This window comes from Mobula hypostoma, chromosome 11 (genome assembly GCF_963921235.1).
Source record: "Mobula hypostoma chromosome 11, sMobHyp1.1, whole genome shotgun sequence".
NCBI lineage: Eukaryota > Metazoa > Chordata > Chondrichthyes > Myliobatiformes > Myliobatidae > Mobula > Mobula hypostoma.
In genome coordinates this window covers 47,544,174-47,563,294 of record NC_086107.1, presented here as the reverse complement: position 1 = coordinate 47,563,294, position 19,121 = coordinate 47,544,174, and the positions used below count along the sequence as shown (strand labels likewise).

At 39.4% G+C, this 19,121-nt stretch overlaps 1 protein-coding gene across 1 annotated transcript in view; it reads right to left on the bottom strand.

Annotated features, from left to right (window-relative positions):
* The window catches only part of otog (otogelin), a 235,636-nt gene that overhangs the window by 54,113 nt on the left and 162,402 nt on the right, over positions 1 to 19,121 (bottom strand). Inside the window, exons 34-36 of the mRNA XM_063063100.1 lie at positions 17,909 to 17,988; positions 5,944 to 8,087; positions 720 to 897 (exon numbers count right to left, since the gene is read on the bottom strand). Of these exons, the coding sequence (XP_062919170.1) occupies positions 720 to 897; positions 5,944 to 8,087; positions 17,909 to 17,988 (2,402 nt within the window). The remainder of the gene's footprint in view (positions 1 to 719; positions 898 to 5,943; positions 8,088 to 17,908; positions 17,989 to 19,121) is intronic.

Sequence of the window (19,121 nt, the reverse complement as noted above, 5' to 3'; positions counted from 1 at the left end):
TGAAGACTTTACCAGGAAGAGGATGCGCTGATAGCCTCTTTGAAATCATGTAACATCTTCTCTGCTTCTTGGAAATCCTGGCCCACGAGTGCACAAGGGTGAACAAAGAGCGTTCAGGATGATAGAATATCAAGTCCATGCATCAGACCCACTCAGAAGGCTTGGTGAATGCTGCAAGAATCGTACAATCTCAAAATTACCCACCAACCTCATCAGTTCTACCTGTGAAAGATTCGACACTCCCATGCTGAGCTTAACAGACACTTTAGAAACCGGAAAAGTGGAATATCAGCAAGAGATCCTTGATTCTGGGTATTCCTTAAGCAATCAACACAGAAGTTATTTTTCTATATCACCGTAGAAAAGAACTGAGAAAAAAATAATGCTACAGGTTGTTAACAAGTTCCCTTTTCATAAAGTATTGACAAAAAATCATTAGGCGGGGAGTTTCTGCTGACAAATGTTATTAGTAATTTCACTGTAATTATTAGAAATATTTTTATGATTTAACAAAGGTTTTATTTACAAAGTATTTTAGGTTAATAATATAATTTAGTGGAATCAGAAATAGATGTTTAGAATAGAAATGAGTAAGGTATGTCCACTTGTTGGGTATTTTGATAATCTAAAGTGGGAGTAACAAAATAAGTTATCTTCTATTTTGTGATCTGACCAGGTCTTACTAAAATAAAGCTTTATCACAAAGTCAGATATCTTACATGGACATTCCCACTGTGGACAACACTTATCAGTGTTCACCTGCACAGCAAATCCCAGGAGGTCACAAGTGGGTGGAGTAACAAGGTAAGGACAATGATGGGATCTATTGATTTGAATTACTTCCCCCTCCACACAGGTTTGGGTGATGCATTCATCTACATCCTGTGGAAATGGAATCTGCAAAACATTTGAAAGGAAACAGATTATGTTGCATGAAAAGCTGTATTGAAGCAGTATATCTCATCATTTATATTGTCAATGGACAACGGACACAATAGCAAGATGAATGGAAAAATAAATTACATGCTCTTAGGCTTAAGCAACAAAGGTGATATAATAACAAACACTAAAATTTATATTGTGTTAACAAAGGAGGCATTTCCTGGCATCTGTTGAAATGTTACCACAAAGAAAAGGCGACAAGTCATATTAAGTGAAGGTAGGGAAGGTGATAAATGAAGGTCAGATGTGGTGAAGATAGTCAGAGGTAGAGATAAAGGGAACAACTATCACTGCTTAGGGTCAGATCTACTTAAGTGGTAGGAATAGAAAATTAGCAAGTAAACAAGCAGGCCAATTTGTGAAAACATAGAATTTTCACAGCAAATTTGGTATGGACAAGGTTAAAAGAAAAGAAAGGGAGTACACAGAGTACCTGAGGGAGTTAAGCAAAAAATTAAAATGACTGAGTTTGCAGCTGTCCTAGATCAAGAGCCGTAGTAGATTGACGAGCAGCAACAATAGCAGAAAATTTGGCTTTTTGAGCTAGGTGGCAAAATTGAACAGAAACTTAATGAAATTTGATTTAGCTCATTTATCCAGCAAAAACAAAGATCAAACAGAAGAGGATGGCACTGAGCCAGACTCAGAGATGTCAGGAAATATAGCTGAAAGTTTGGCCACGAAGTTAAGTTTTAAGAAGGAAAAAGAGAGAAAGTGGGAGAAGAGCTTTGGGAGGGAATGACAAGAATTAAGGCCTTACCTCTTGAAAGTGTAGTCGCTAGCAGTGAAAGAATTAAATTTGGATATCCAAGGCTATTGAAATAGTCGAGAACAACAGCTTTGATGGATCCCAGAAGCTTGCAATGATGGGCAGAGAATTTGAAAAGGAGGATGACATTTTAATGCACTGCTACTCAATATGATAGGTAAAGGAGATGTGTTGCAAGTTAGGATATATGTAGTTGAGTTTTGGATGAGCTACAGTTTGAAAATGATAAACCAATTGGCTGAATACTGCAAGCATAACAAAAGTAAAGGTTTATGAGCATATTATCTCAGAGGTGTAATTTTAAGATAATGGAAATAGGCAGTGTGGGTAGTGAAGTGGATCAATGTCAGGAGTACTCTGCTGAATCAAATACAGTGCTGCTAGAAAGTTTGTGAACCCTAGAGATAATTTCTATTTCTGCATAAATATGACCCAAAGTGTGATCAGATCTTCATGTAAGTCCTAAAACTAGATAAAGAGAACCTAATTAAATAAATAACACGAAAAGCATTATGCTTGTCCATTTATTTATTGAGAAAAATGATCCAAAAATACATGTACTTGTTGGGAAAAGTATGTGAACCTCTGGGGTAATGCCTTCTACACAAGCTATTTGGAGTCACGTGTTCCAATCAATGAGATGAGATTGGAGTCATGGGTTGTAGAGGTGCCCTGCCCTATAAAAAAGACACACAAAGTCAGATTATTGACAGAACCTGTTCTTCTCAAAAAACATCTGTTTATGTGCACCACGGCTCAATCAAAACAACTTTCAGAGAATCTTAGAAGAAGAATTGTAGAGTATTTCTAAAGACCTGAGTGTTCATAAGTCCACGTAAGAGAAAATGTCTACAGATGAAGGAAATGCAGTGCTGTTGCTACTCTCCCTAGGAGTGGGCATCCTGCAAAGATCACACCAAGGGCACAACATACAATGCTGAAGGAGGTGAAAAAGAATTCAACGGTAATAGCAAAAGACCTGCAGAAATCTCTAGAACTTGCTAAAGTCTTTGCTCATGTGTCCACCATAAGAAAAACCCTGGACAAAACTGGTGTTCATGGAACGATACCACAGAGAAACCACTGCTCTCCAAAAAACAACATTCCTGCATATTCCAAGTTTGCAAAAGGCCACCTGGATGTTCTACAGCACTTCTGGGCCAATGTTCTGTGGACAAATGAGACAAAGGCTGAACTTTTTTGCAGAAACGCACATTGCTAAATTTGAAGGGAAAAGGGCACTGCACATCAACACCAAAACCTTATCCCATCTGTGAAGCATGGTGGAAGGAGCATCATGATTTGGGGATGCTTTGCTCCCTCAGGGCCTGGACAGCTTGTGATCGTTGAGGGAAAAACAAATTCAACATTGTATCAAGACATTTTACAGGAGAGTGTCAGGGTAGCAGTCCATCACTGGAGCTTACCAGAAGTTGGATAATGCAACAAGACAATGATCTGAAAGACAAGTGTAACTCAACAAAAAAATAGTTCAAAAAGAAGAAAATTTGTGTTTTGGAATAGCCAAGTCAAAGTCCTGACCTTAATCCGATAGAAATGTTATGGAAGGACCTGAAGCAAGTAGTTCATGCAAGGAAGCGCAACAACATCCCAGAGTTGAGGCAGTTTTGTAAGGAGGAATGGCCTAAAATTCCTCCAAGCTGATGTGCAGGACTGATCAACAGTTACCCAGAAACATTTGGTTGAAGTTATTGCTATATGGGAGGGGGGCGGGGGGCTCACACCAGTTACTGAAAGCAAAGGTTCACATACTTTTTCCAACAAATATTGTATATCCAATATGTAATATTGGATCATTTTTCTCAATAAATAAATTAACAATTATATTGTTTTTGTGTTATTTATTTAATTGAGTTCTTTTTATCTAGTCTTAGGATTTGCATGAAGATCTGATGGCACTTAAAGTCATATTTATGCAGAAATAGAGAAAATTTTACAGGGTTATGAACTTTCTAGCACCACTATAGCTTCTTAGGGCTGTAACTGACATCACGCTTGAATAGTGCAAAGATAAAAGATGGGATCCATGTCTGAGGAATGGAGAGATTTACAATAAAGTCTTTGCCTTCCATGGAGCCAGATTTTCAGTTGCCCCAGAATTCCAGGATGGCTGCACCTGTTTGTTCCATGTGTCTCCAGGTGTGGTCCTTCACTGTGATCCCGGCGACGAGCCCTTTGTGGTGGTGTGCAGCACGACAGCTGTCTCAGCATCGGTAGCCAGCTGCACTCGCAGAGCAGATGAGACTTCACCCTCAAACTCAGCAGCTGTCAAAGCTGTCAATGTTATCAGGGTGTTTGAACCTTGTCAAAGCTTAGACTTTTACTGCTTTTTAAGTAATACCCGGGATTCAGTTAAAAATATACGCTTTGTTAAATAAAAATCTGTTGTAAGCCTCGCATAGAAATAAAAAATAAAATAGTATCTACTTACTTTCCACCAAGTAGCCAAGACGGCAATAGAAAACCACAGCACTTTGTCGGACTCTATGAGGAGTCCACTGTGGAGCACAGGAATTGCTTCTATGTGGCAGAAGATGCCACCAGTTGCCTAGGCCGGTGGCTCTGCCAGAAAGCAGGACTTCTTCAGGGAAACACAGGCACATCCTGGCATTGATGTTAGCATGGAATCATAAGTTCAGGGCCATCAGTAGAAAACTGGTAAAAAGTTATATTCATCTGACACTGGGTGACAGGAAAGGAAAAGGAAAAGTCCATGAAAGGTATAAGTTCATGGCTATTTGCTTGGAGGGGATGAGACTGATGGGATTATTATGCAAGGGTAGAGAAGAGGATGTGACAGTTCCAATGAACAGAGCATCTCCATCTCAGTGAGCAAGATGTCCATAAATTCAACATTATTTATATAGCTTTTAATATACGTACTGTATGTAAAGTAAGTTTTACAAAATAAAATTTATCATTGAGTAACATATTAAAATCAATGACCAAAATACAAAGGTGGTTGTAGAGACTCCAGAAAGGAATTGAGGGCCAAGTGGCTGAAGACACAAGAGTGGAGGATTGAAAATTTGGGAAGCTAAAGAGGCTATTCAAGGAGCACCATGATCTAGGGAAGTTCCAAGAGCAGAGTGTTTGATAAAAAAAATAGGAACGAGTAAGGCCAAGGTGGGATTTGAAAACGAAGATGAAAAATATGTGTAGCTGCCTGATTATAAGCCAAATAAAGTTGGCACACATAGGAATGACTGAAGAATGGAACATGGAAAATTGGAGACACCTCCCTCTCCCTTATCAGGGAGAGAAGGAACCTGTGGTCTGTCGAATGCTGGATGAAATGTAAAGTCTTTGGGGTAACTGCAAGTCTGTGTCTTTGCTATTGCCTTGCTCACGCTTGAGTGCTCGGTGGCAGTGCTGATCTTGCTTTTTTTTGCCGGAAGGAGGGGGTTGCTGCCCGCTACCGCGTACAGGCGGGGGGGCGGAGTTGGGGGGGACTTTGGGGTTCTAATGTTTTAACTGTCATTCATTCTTTGGGGCACTTCTCTGTTTTCATGGATGTTTGTGAAGAAAAAGCTTTTCAGGATGTATACTGCTCACATTTCTCTGATAGTAAATTGGACCTTTGAACCTTTGCTGCAAGTTGGGTTATGGACAGCAAAGTTTTGGATGTGATCAAGGTCAATAGTGACGAGGAAATCAAGCGGAAATGGGAGACTATTGACATACTCCTGTTGCTAGGTATCAAAATTACTTCAGATTCTAACTGACAGCTGGGCTGAAATATGGGCAATATTAGAGGTGGAAGTATGCAAATGAATTGGTGACGAAGAGTATATGGTGCCTTATGCATTATATTGGAGGTGAGGGCAAAGAAGCAAAGATGATTTTTTTTTATATTTCAGGAGGATCAAAGAACTACCTCTGAACTGGAAATCCAATAGTGTAAGACTTTTCAAAATTGCTTTTGCCACATAAAATAATGTAAAGCAAGTAGCTTCATATTGCCAGATAACCTAACAGTGAAGATTACAGACACAAATAATGTGCAGATGCTGGAAATCTAGTGCAAAACACATAAAATGTTGGAGGAACTCAGCCAAGTCAGGCAGCATCAATAGAAATGAATATTGTCCTGAAGAAAGGTCTTGGCCTGAAACGTCAACCGTTTATTCATTTCCATAGATGCTGCCTGACATGCTGAGTTCCTCCTGCATTTTGAGTGAAGTTTACAAATTTGCTGATATTTTACTTACAATGCAATGACTAGTTGATGGGATGGTCAGAGCTGTAGTGTTGACGGTTGCTGAGAATACTGTTGGGCCCGCAACTGATTCTGATTCACGAGTAGAAATAACTGTTGATAATGTGACATTGGATAAGGTATATAATTGTGATTCAGAGCTAACAGTAGTTGTTGACTGTGCAGTTGAAGCAACAGATTCAATTGGAGTTACTTTCAACTCAGAGGAAACAGTCTCATTTAAACTTATAGATGTAGGTTCTAAGGTACTGGTCAGCTGTGGAGAAGTTGCTATTTTTCTTGTGTCCTCAGTTGTAGTAGAAATTCTTGTTGATGCAGCAGGTGCTCCAGTTGTCTTAATAACTCCTGTTGATGTAACAGATGTTTCATTTATTGAAGCAGTTGATGCTTCTGTTGTTAATGATGTTTTAAACAAAACTGCTGGAGATTTAGTTGCACCTACATCTGCAGTTGGAGTTGTTACTTCTTTAGTGATGGTTCTGCTGGCTGAAGTTGGTGTAGTTGTTGTTGAAAGCGGTAAAACAGGTGTTGATGCATTTACTGCATGTGCAGTGTCTGTCACTGTAGATGCGAGCCCTGAAACAACTGTTGAGGATTTTACTGAGGTACTTGTAAGCAATGTAGGTAAAACTATAGTTGTTCCACGTTGAGGGACCACAGCTGCAGTAGTTGTTTTACGTGTTGAAGCAGGAAGAGGGGAAACTTTTACAGAAGTTGGGATTGCTGTCGTGGAAGTCCGCAATGTTTGATTGTATGAAGTTTCCAATAAGGTTTTTTTCTGAGTAGTTGTGGATCTTATTGCAGAGGTTGATTGTGGAGAAGTTGATTTAGTACTTTCATACAATGTTGTTGTTGAAGCAGAGGTCATTTCTGTGCTCTGGGGAGTTGAGGTCACTTTGAAGATGCCTGTAGTTGAACCCATTTCTGGTCCTTTTGTAGATGATGATGGATATACATGTTCAAGAAATGATGTCGTTGTTTTATTTGGAAATACCGCAGTCGTTAATGTTTTGAGAGCCGTTGTTTCTGACGATATTGTAGCAGATGCTGTTGAAGACATTTTTGTCGCTGATGTGGAGGCAGCTTCTTTTGAAGTTGTATGTAATGTAGCTAAGCCTGAATAGGTCGCAGGTGGAATTGTTGTTGAGTGAGCTCCTGCGCTCAGAGGATAAATGATAGACTTTTCTGTTGCATTAGTTTGTGCTGAACTTGCTATAGTAGTTTTATTTATTTCTGTTTCTGAAAATGCTGAAGGGGTTGTTAACTTCTCAGTTGATGGATGCCATGTTGCTTCTGTTGATGTAGATAATTTATAGGTGCCAACAGGCATTGATGATTGAGTCTTTTCGGTTGTCAAATTCAATGCTCCAGTAGACAGAGAGTGCACTGTAAAGAAATGATAACTGGAACTAGTAGCCTTTGTGGCTACCTTACTGAATGTAGGAAGCATTGTTGGTTCCATTTCTTTTGAAGTAGGATATGTTGTTGTTCCTTTTGAGGTTGTAAACACTGAGGTTTTTTGGGTAATTGACTTTGTTTCTGGCGGGGAATATGCTACAGTTGTGGAAAAGGAAGTCTTCTCTGATAATGGTTCTGTTTTAATTGTAGTTAGCCATCTCGTTAATGATGGTGTTACTCTCGTAGTAGCTGTTGAAGGTACTGTTTTAGTGTCTGTATGTTTGGGTTCAGTGGAAGTAGATTGCAAATGTGACTTGGTTAGTAATTCAGTTGGGCTTGTGGCTTCCATTAATGTTGAAATTTCAGGTAAAGTCACTGCTTTGGTGGTCACCATTTTTGTTGAAGAGCCTAATGTAGAAGGGGATGATGTGTAAGATTCGGTGGAATGTACCAAAGCTCGATGTGTGGTAGGCGTTGTTCTGGTCAAGGGTAGAAGTGGAGAAGTGCTTGTAGTTAACATAGCAGGACTTGTTGACAGCTGGGTTACCATAGGAGTTGAAGCAGAAGCGGTGGATTTACTTGTTGCTATCGGAGAAGTAGTAAATTGACTTATTTCAGCTACCTCACTGGAAGTCAATGGCTTAACTGAGGCATTAAAGGCTGGAGAAGTGGATATTCCTGGTGATGCTGTTGAGCTTGTGGATTTGGAAGGCTGAACATAAAATGCTGGCCTAATACCTAATGGAAGAAAAACAGGAAATAAACAAATCATAGGACCTGGTTTCTACCTCATCAATTGTATGAAAAAAACAAGAACTTCAGTAAACATAGCCTGTGTTGGTTGGGTATTGCAGCAAATGTTATAAAACACAAATAGTTTACTGTATCTCATTCTGCTTGAACCTCGTCAACACCAAGTGCTCTATTCTGTGTTGCTGAATTTGGAAAGGACAAGTAATGATAAAATCTTGACAAACAAGATTATGCTTTCAATTACAGTTGCAAATTCTAATGTGAGCATAATCTAAACAATAGCATTCAGTCTTTTTATGTTTTATCTTCTGATGACATTATTAAACTTGCAATGAAGGTCTGTTATTTTGCCTCAGACAATGCAAATTTTCAGGTGAAGATAACTTTAGCAATAGATAGAATAAAACACTTCTCATTATAATATCTCTTGTTTAAAATATGGTCTTGAGTTCTACTGAAATGTTAGGCTAATTTAATACATTTTAAATGTTTTTTCCCCGTAGAGGTTAAACCAAAAATAGGGCATTGTTTATTAGGCACCACGCTTCAACTGTAGCTTAAATACGAAGATATTTGGATCCTTGGAATGTAGGACACTGCACCAATAGTGTCACAAATTAATTAACCATAACCTTAAAAGGATCAACACTTGTAATTCCTTTCAAGCAAGAATATTAATGCATTGCTTGGGAAATATTGCTAAAAACACATTTAGCTTAATCAGCAGGAAGATAACGTTATATCACAAAGGAGTCTTAAAAAGAAACAAAGTATTCTTATGGCCAAAACTATACCAAGTTCCAAATAGTCACTGGCTTGTAAACTATAAGACAGAGACCTGTTACTGAGCAAGGTAGAGGAATTTATAATGCCAAATAAGGAAATGGCAGAGGAATAAAATAATTATAATGTGTCTCTCTTCATAGAAGATACAAAGCCTATTTTGGGGAATTAAGCATCTCGTGGAAATGAGGAACTGAATGAACTAAGTACTAGCCAAAAATTAGCACCAGAAAACTGGCAAATCCCAAGAGCATGATGACCTACATACCAACATTATAAATGGTGGCTTTAGAGATAGTGAATGCTCTGGTGATCAGCTTTCAACATTCTGTAGATTTTGGAAATGGTCCTGGGGATTGAAGGTTAGTAAATGTGACCTCACTATTTAAGAAAGGAGACAGAAAGAATACCAGGACTTATCAGCCTAATATCTTAACAATATTGGTAAGAAAATTACAAGAATCCATAAATGTAAAAAAAAATTAGAAAACCTTCAAGAGCATCAAATGGACTTACGGAGGAAAAATCATGTTGTTTTTATGAAGGGAAACAGAGAATGTGGTGTGTAAGAATTTCAAAAAGACTTTTGATAACAAAGTTAGAGTACATTGAATTAGGGTAATGCATTGATAAGCATTGAGAATTGGTTATGGGACAATAAAGCAAAAATGGGTTATAAACAGATCTGTCTCTGGGTAGCAGATTGTGGAGTACTGCAGAAATCAATGCTTAGGCCCAGGCATTTATAATCTCAATATTTAGCTCCATCTCTCATTGCTACCTCCTCTTATTATATTTTGTATTTTGTGGATAAACAAGCTTTACAATTCTCCATTACTTTTGCGTGGAAGATAGGATATAAATTATAGCACAGAAACAGGCCCTATGGCCCATGATATTTGTGTCAACCATGATGACAATTCACATCTGCCGACACATTGTCTATATCCCTCTATTCCTTGCCTCTTCATGTCTCTGTCTAAATTGCTCTTAAGTATTGCTATCATACATGCTTCCACGACTTGCCCTGACAGAGAATTCCAAACACAAGCCACTCTCTGAATAGAAAAAAAATGCCACATAAATTTACTTCAAATAAACTCCCTCTCACCTTGACGACATGCTGTCTGGTAATTTACATTTTCATTATAGGAAATAGTCTCTGACTGCATTCCCTCTCTATGTCTCTCTATATACATCTATCAAGTCATCGCTCAGCCTTTGATATTCCAGAGAAAATAATCCAAATTTATCCAGCTTCTCATGACAGATAACACTTTGTAATCTAGTCAAGATCCTGCACAACCTTATCTGCAAAGTCTCTAATGCCTCTACGTGCTTTTTATAGTGTGGCCGCACAGCATTGCACACAAACTCTAAACGTGGCCTAACCAAAGTTTTATACAGCTGCAAAGTGACTTGCTAATTTTTATACTCTGGGCCACTGACCAATGAAGGCAAGTATGTTGTACACCTTCTTTACTACCCTGTCGACTTGTGTTATCCAATCTCAGGAAGCAATAAAATGCTCTTGAGAATCATGCTATTTACTATAGACTTTCATCTTGCATTTGATATGCTAAAGTGCCACACCTTATAATTGTCCAAATTAAACCACATTTTCTATTTCTCTGCCCATATTTCCCACTGAACTCTTTCACATCTTTCCATACGATCCACAACTCCACCCATTTTTGTGATGTCTGGAAATTTATCAGCCCACATACATTTTTGTATAATATATCACAAACAACATAAGTCCTAGCATTGATCTTTGTGGAACACCACTAGTCACAGACCACTAATAAATACAACATTCCTCCACCATTACCCTCCACAGTCTATGCCTATCTGTCAAGTCTCCATGGATCCCATGCACCATAATTTTCTGAATCAGCCTTCTGGACTTTAGAATGATCCTGTTACCTCAGTGGAAAACAAAACAAATGCAAATGTTGATGCTGTAAATATAAAACAAACACTAACAGAAAATGTTGGTAATGAAAATGAAAAATGACATGAAAATTTGCAGTGTTGTGGATAACAAGGAAGGGTGTCCAAGGTAATAGATCAGTTGGAAAGTTTGGCAGAGCATTGCTAATGAAATTTAATTACATCAGGTGTGAGATGATGAATTTGGGGAAGTGAAATAGGGGTAGGACATATACAGCAAATGTTTGGATACTAAGGAATATTGATGAACCGACAGACTTCGTTGTCTAAGTCCTCGATCCTTGCAAGTGGCCACACAGATGGACAGAGTGGTGAAGAAGGAAAATGGGATGTTTGCCCTCATAGGTTAGGGCAGAGAATATAAAACTGGGATGTATTTTGCTGCTTCACAAACCACATACTAGTCTTCACATGAAGTATCATGTGCCATTCTATGGGAAAGACACCGGAGGGTGTGCAAGGAGATTCATTAAGATGTTCCCTGGATTGGAGGACATTAGTTACAGAAGAGATTGGATAGGCTGGGCACGTTTTCACTGGAGAGGAGGCTGGAGGGTGACATTTTTTTAGAAATATATAAACTATGAGAGGAATGAATAGACTGCCTAATCAAATTCTTTTTTCTCATAGCAGGCTCATCAAAAACAAAAGGGCATATGTTAAGGTGAGTGGTTAGGGTTTTAAAGGAGATCTCAAGAGAAAGTTATTTATTTTAAACAGAGAGAGTGGTTGATATCTGGCATGCACAGTCACAGGAAGTTGATAGGTTTCTTGGCCATTGAGGGTATCAAGTGGTATAGGAACAGTGCTGGAAAATGTACTGAGGTCGAAGGCAGCAGGCATGAAGGGCCTATTCCTCACTCTCTCATCTCATGTGATCTTACATCATCCACGTCTATAGATGACAGATACCATCTGATTCTGCTGATGTTTTCAGCATTTTCTGTTCTTATTTCATTTTTCCAGCATCATTACCTGCATTTCTTCCATTTTCAATGAGATAGCACCAAGCCAATGAAATGGACAGCGGTCATGTTCATGAACACATGAGACAAAATCTACATTTATTAATAAAAGAAAGTCAAAACAGGAAATGGGAATGAAACACAGGTTATGCTGTTTGAAACAAAAATATTGATGGACAGTGAAATTCCTGACAGTTTGGACATCAAAGATTTTTTAGGAAGTCTGTGAAAGCAACATTAACATCTACAGAGAAAAGCAATAAACAAAATATTCTGATTATTCTTGGTTTGTATTCACCAAGACATTGCAGTCCCACAGAGAAGTTAAGAACCAAGCCAACATAAATGCATCCACTTTAGGTCAAATGTTCTAAATTGCTCTATCACAGTTGCTGAGTATATCCACAGACACTTAGTAGGACAACCCCAACAGGGCAAGTGCACTGTGTTCTGTAATCAGGAGTCAATGGTCCTGGAAGTATTGAACTCTTGGCCAAAGTAATACCTTTTAATGCCAGCCAAATACTGGAAAGAAAACCAATCAACATGTTTCAGCTTCCTATCGTTGATGAGCAGCCAGTCTTTTCAATGAACCACTTAGCCTGGAAGAAGCACTGAGTTGCAAGAGAACAGAATATACTCTGTTTAAAGCAATTGAATGTGCGTTATCAGGACTGTGCAGAAGCTTCACCATTGACCATACTGGGTGGTGAAGATCATAACTGTCGGAGTATTCTGTAAAAAAGCTTGGAGAAGCAACACATGAGACGTTCTCATTTAACCACATGCCATTTGACATATCTGCAGTAGATAGATCTACAACAATGACAGTACTTGTGGGGTTTAGACACTTATGCCTTTAGCCTGAGGGCATCCAGCATTGTGTTACACCAGACTACAACTGAAGTAAAATGAATATATTCCAAACAAGTCTAGCAGTCCAGGGCTAGACATCAATGAAACTCTGCAAACTGTGAGTAACAGTAGAAATGTCGAGAACCTGCATGAGCCACATAAATATGTGGTTACAGAAGCTGGTCAGATGTTAGTATCCTATGGCCAATCTCTAGATTCGGTTAAGAGACGATGCTTTGCATGCAGCTCTGATGGGACTCATCAAATATTCCCATATAGGACTACCACAGCTGAAACCCACGGTCACAGCCATGGGTACTGCAATAAGCAACATCATTTTAAGACATTTAAAAAATCTATCAAACCTCAAAATCAGCGGACCTCAGACAACAGACTCAAGTCATGACTGCAATTCTACTTTAAGAAAACGGAAGCACTGATGGCGCTGATACGATTGAAACACCGTGGTCTTAGACTCCCACTCCTGACTATCCTGACGGCGAATGTACAGATTCTAAAAGATAAAATTGAAGACCTTAGAGCAAGATTGCAGTACAGAGGGACAGGACTGGACTGCTGTGTACTTTGCTTCAAGGAAACATGGCTCACCATTTTGGACATAGCATGGCAGCCTAAAGGCTTCATTACCCACTGAAAAGACGGGATATCGCTGACTCTTTTAAAAGTAGAGGAAGTGGAATATGCTTCAAGATTAACTCATCGTGGTGCACAGACACAGCGATTCTGTCTCCGACCTGGAATATCTAGTGGTCAAGTGTCGTCCATTTTTTCTGCTGATGGAGTTCTCCACTGTCATCCTGGTAGTGGTGTACATTTCACCTCAGGCCTATATCAGGCAGGCACTGGAGGAGCTGAGCACCATGATCAGTAGTCACAAAACAATCCTGATGGCTTCCTAATCATTGCGGGGGATTTCAACCAGGCCAACTTGAAGAATTCACTGAACAACTTCCCCCAACATATCATCTGTGGCACCAGAGGCACCAAACACTTGACCATAGTTATACCACCATCAAGAACACATACCATGCCATCCCACGCCTCCACTTTGAAAAATCCATCACCTGGCTGTACTTCTACTCCCAACATACCTTTAGGGAACCTCGAATTCCGGTAAGGAAAGAGATGGTGGTGTATGCTTTTTAGTAAAATCTCACCAGTGCATGGACATTGTGGTTATGTCAACTTCTTGTTCCTCTGACTTAGAACATCTAATGATTTAATGTAGACCATTCTATTTGCCTTGAGAGTTCTCATCTATGATTCTGACCGCAGTTTACATATCACCAGCCGCCAATACCCCTTGTGCAGTTGGATCCTGGATTTCCTAATTTACAGACCCAGTCAGATTGACAAAAGCATCTCCTCCACAATCTCCATCAGCACAGGAGCACTGCAGGGATGTGTACTTAGTCTCCTGCTTTACTAGCTTTATACCTATAATTGTGTGGCTAAGTATAGCTCCAACACCATATACAAGTTTGCTGACAACACCACTGGTATGGACTGTATCAAAGATGGTGATGAATTAGCATATAGGAGGGAGATTGAAAACTTGGCTAAGTGATGTATTAACAACAACCTCTCGCTCAATATGAATAAGACTAAGGAACTGATTGTAGACTTCAGGAGAGGTGAACCAGAGGTCCATGAGCCAGTAATCATCAGAGGATCAGAGGTGGAGAGGGCCAGTAACTTTAAATTCCTGGCTGTCACTATCTGAGAGGACCTGTCCTGGACCCATCATATAAATATTATTGTGAAGAAAGTATGACAGGGCCTCTACTGCCTCAGGAATTTATGGAGGTTCGGCATGTCATCGAAAATCTTGGCAAACATCTATAGTTGTGTGGTGGAAAGTGTGCTGACTGGCTGCATTACAGCCTGGTATGGGAATATCAATGTGTTTGAGCAGAAATCCTACAAAAGATAATGGGTTCGGCCCAGTATATCATGGGTAAAACCCTCCCAACCATTCAGCACATCTACATGAAACATGGCCGTAGAAAAGCAGCATCCATCATCAAAGATCGTCACCACCCAGGCCATGTTCTTTTCTCACAGCTGCCATCAGGTAGAAGGTACAGGTGCCTCAGGACTCACACCACCAGGTTCAATAACAGTTACTACCCCTCAATCATCAGGCTCTTGAACAAATGGGGATATCTACACTCATTTAAGGACTCTGTTATATTGTTATTTCATGCTCGTTATTTATTGCTATTTATTTATATCTGCATTTGCACAGTTTGTTTACAGTTAACAGTTACTGTTTCGTAGATTTGCTAAGTATGTCCGCAGAAAACAAATCTCAGGTTGTATGTGGTGACATGTATGTACTCTGATAATAAATTTTACTTTGAGTTTGAATTAGACTGCAGCTCCAGTGGTGAGGATCACCAAGGTGTGGTCAAGAGATAGAGGAGCACTTGCAAGGTTGCTTTGAGTTGGAGGACTGGACAGTATTAAGGGATTAGTCTTCAAATCCGAATGAACACACCACCCTTGTCACCGACTTCATCAAGACCTGCGTGGATGAGTGTGTGCGTTGAAAATATACCGGACATACCCAGACGAGAAGCCATGGATGACCCAGAGATTCACAGTCTGGTGAGAGCTAGATCCATGGCATTCAGATGATCCAGAACTATGCAAGAAGTCCAGCTGTGATCCATGGAAGGTGATTTTAAGAATAAAAAAAATTTTCTGATTGAGATTAGAGATGGAGTCGAATGTATGTCAGCCCTGGCAGGGTTTGCATGCCATTTCTTCCTAGAGGGCGAAACCTAACATCATGAATGGCTGTGACGCTTCACTCCCAGATGAGATAAATGCCTTTTATGCGCACTTTGAAAGGGAGAATAAAACTACACCCATGTGAATCATTGCAGAATCTGTGATCTCTGCTTCGGAGGCCAACATCAGAACACCCTTCATGAGGGTGAACCCATGCAGGGCATCAGGTTCCGATGGTGTACATGGAAAGACATGAAAGTAAATGCCAGCCAACTGGCGGGAGTGTTCAAGGACATCTTCAATCTCCCCTGGCTGCAATTGGAGATTCCCAGCTACTTTAAAAGTGCGACACTCATTCCGGTGGCCAAGCAGATAAGGGGGAGTTGTCTCAATGGCCATCGACGTTTTGTACACACATCTACTGTGAAGAAGTGCTTTGAGAAGTTGGTCATGGCCAGAATCAACTCTTGCCTGAGCAAGTACCTGGACGTGCTGCGATTAGCCTATCGCCACAGAAGGTCTACAGTGGATGCAATCTCACTGGCTCTCCACTCAGCTTTGGATCACCTGTTCAATAGTAATATTTACATCAGACTGCAGTTTGTTGATTAAAGCTCAGCATTCAACACCATCACATCCTTAGTACTAATCGATAAGCTTCTGTACCTCCCTCTATACTGGATCGCTGACTTCCTCACCAGGAGACCACAGTCTGTGCAGATTGAAAATAACATTTCCTCCTTGCTGACAATCAACACTGGCATAGCTCAAGGAAGCGTGCTTATCTTGGTGCTCTTCTCTTTCTACATCTACGAGTATGTGGCTAAGCACAGCTCAAACACCATCTTTAAGTTTGCTGACGACACAAATATTGTTGGCAAAACTTCAGATGGTGACAGGGAGGTATTCAGGAATGAGATAGTTCAGCTGGTTGAGTGGTGTCATGACAACAACCTTGCACTCAATGTCAGTAAGACCAAAGGATTAATTGTGGACTTCAGGAAGAGGATGTGAAGGGAACACACACCAGTCCACATTGAGGGATCAGAAGTGGAAAGGATGAGCAGTTTCAAGTTCCAGGGTGTCAACATCTCTGAAGAAGATCCATCCTGGGCTCAACATATTGATGCAATTACAAAGAAGATATAACAGAGCTCTATTTCATTAGGGGTTTGAGGAAACTAGGTATGTTACAAAAGACAATCGCAATTTTTTACAGATGCGACATGGAGAGCATCCTAATTGGTTGCACCACCATCTGGTATGGAGGCGTGACTGCACAGGATTGGAAAAAGCTGTAGAAAGTTGCAGACTCAGCCAGCTTCATCATGGGCTCTAGCCTCCCCAGTATTGGGGACATTTCAAAATTCAAATCCTGAAAAATTTGTTATCCATCATTAAGGACTCCCATCAAACAAGGTATGCCCTCATCTCATTGCTACAATCAGGAGGAGGTACAGGAGCCTGAAGACACACACTCAATGCTTCAGGAACAGTTTCTTCCACTCCACCATCAGATTTCTGAATGGACAATGGACCAATGTACACCACTCAATATTATTTTGCTCTCTTTTTGCACTACTTACTTAATTTCATTTTTAAAAATGTATTTCTTATTGTAATTTATTTTTTTCTTATTATGTATTGCAATGCACTGCTGCAATAAAACAAAATAAAATCACAATGTATTTTCAAAGCAAAGTTCAAAGCAAAATTTATTATCAGAGTACATATACGTCACCACATGCAACCCTGAGATTCTTTTTCTGCGGGCATACTTAGCAAATCTGTAGAACAGTAACTGTAAACTGTAAACAAACTGTACAAATGCAGATACACGTAAATAAATAGCAATAAATAATGAGCATGAAATGACAATATTACAGTCCTTAAAAGAGTCCTTAAATGAGTGTAGCTATCCCTTTTTGTTCAAGAGCCTGATGGTTGAGGCTATCATGCCATTGATATCATCATATGCCAGTGATATTAAACCTGATTCTGATTCTTATTAGTCTTTTCACCAGCTACAATAGACGTCATCTTCCATTGCCTGGATAAATGCCAATAGGCTGGTCCTGGACTTATTTCATAATTTACTGGCATAATTTACATATTACTATTTAATTATTTATTATTTATGGAGCAACTGTAACGGAAACCAATTTCCCCCGGGATCAATAAAGTATGACTATGACTATTGAAAACACTTAAGAAGCTCAACACCATCTAGGCAAAATGTGCCGTTGATTTGCATTAAGATCTAAACTCAAAAATCGAGAATGATCAACAGGTAAATCAACATTTGTGAAAAAAAACAGCGTTTTCTTTTTCTGCTAAATTCTATTTATAAAGTTACAATTATCTGTTCTACATAGATTATTTTGCTAATGATTTGCAAAGCATCAGCTACTTCCATTTTGCCAAGCATGACCTTATTTGGCTAAATTCAACTTCAGTTCTGCACAAGAAAGCAAAAACCAGATAATTACTTACAATCCTCTGGATAAGCGCATCTCTGTGTGTCTTCATCAAACACCATATCCAATGGACAATGAGGTACACAGCCTTCCACACTGAGCATAAAATAGAAAATTGTATTATTTCATCACTGTATTGTAATTCCTCTGAAAGATTCATTTGCACCCAAAGCCAATTAATTATAGATACTAAGGAAGGGGCACTATTTTTCCATTCTTGTCCAAGTCATTTTGTCCATTAATCAACTTCTTCACCAAAACTTATTTTTAAACATGGGCTCGCTAGGGATTTATAAAATGCCAAGATTACCCCTCACTTCTGGCTCAGTCTTCATTTAGCTCTAACATTCGGACAATTGTCACAATAGCATGAAACCATTGCATTCACAACTGCCAGACTGACTTCTCTTCAGCATTTTATTTTTGATCTGTGATGGCCACTGCTGGATATATTTTAGCTTTCAATTCAATACTTAACTTTTTTCATGGGTAAATATTCATACCCCACTTCAATTTAGCTTTGTATCACCTGCAAATTTAAACCACTATATTTCCGATTCCAAACTCAAGATCAATTTAAAAAGCTCTCTAGGCAATAGTTCCCAATCTTTTTGAGGGACATCCATACTTGACTACTCTCAATGAAGTCAAATATAATGGCCAGGTTCCCCAATGCTTAGCAATGACAAATGAATTTGCTGAACTCTAGTTGTTGAGCAAGATCAGGATTTGCTAACCTTGGTGGAAGCCCTCAATGTCTATATTCCCAAAGGAAAAGCAACTTGGGATAAGGTGTCAATTAGTAGAAGAGGCACAACACAGTAGAAGAAGCAAAGCTTGCAGAAGAGGAGAAGCTAAATCTTCTGATCAATAATCTAGCATGAACATTTTCTAGATACCGAAAATAAATCATCTGCCATTTCCAAATAATGGTAAACGTAAAGTGACAGTTTTAATCCACATAACTCTGCCTCCAAAGCAACTTGCCAAAATTATTTCCATATCTTGAAATTTATCTTTGGTTGCCAATTGTGGATAAATGCACAAATGTCATTGCTTCCATTTATTAGTTTCAGCGCGGAGAAGGCCCTTCCGGCCCTTTGCGCCATGCTGCCTCAGCAGCCCCACAACTGCGATCAACCCTAACCCAATCACAGGACAATTTATAATGACCAATTAACCTACCCGGAATGTCTTTGGACTGTAGGAGGAAGCCAGCAGACCAGAGT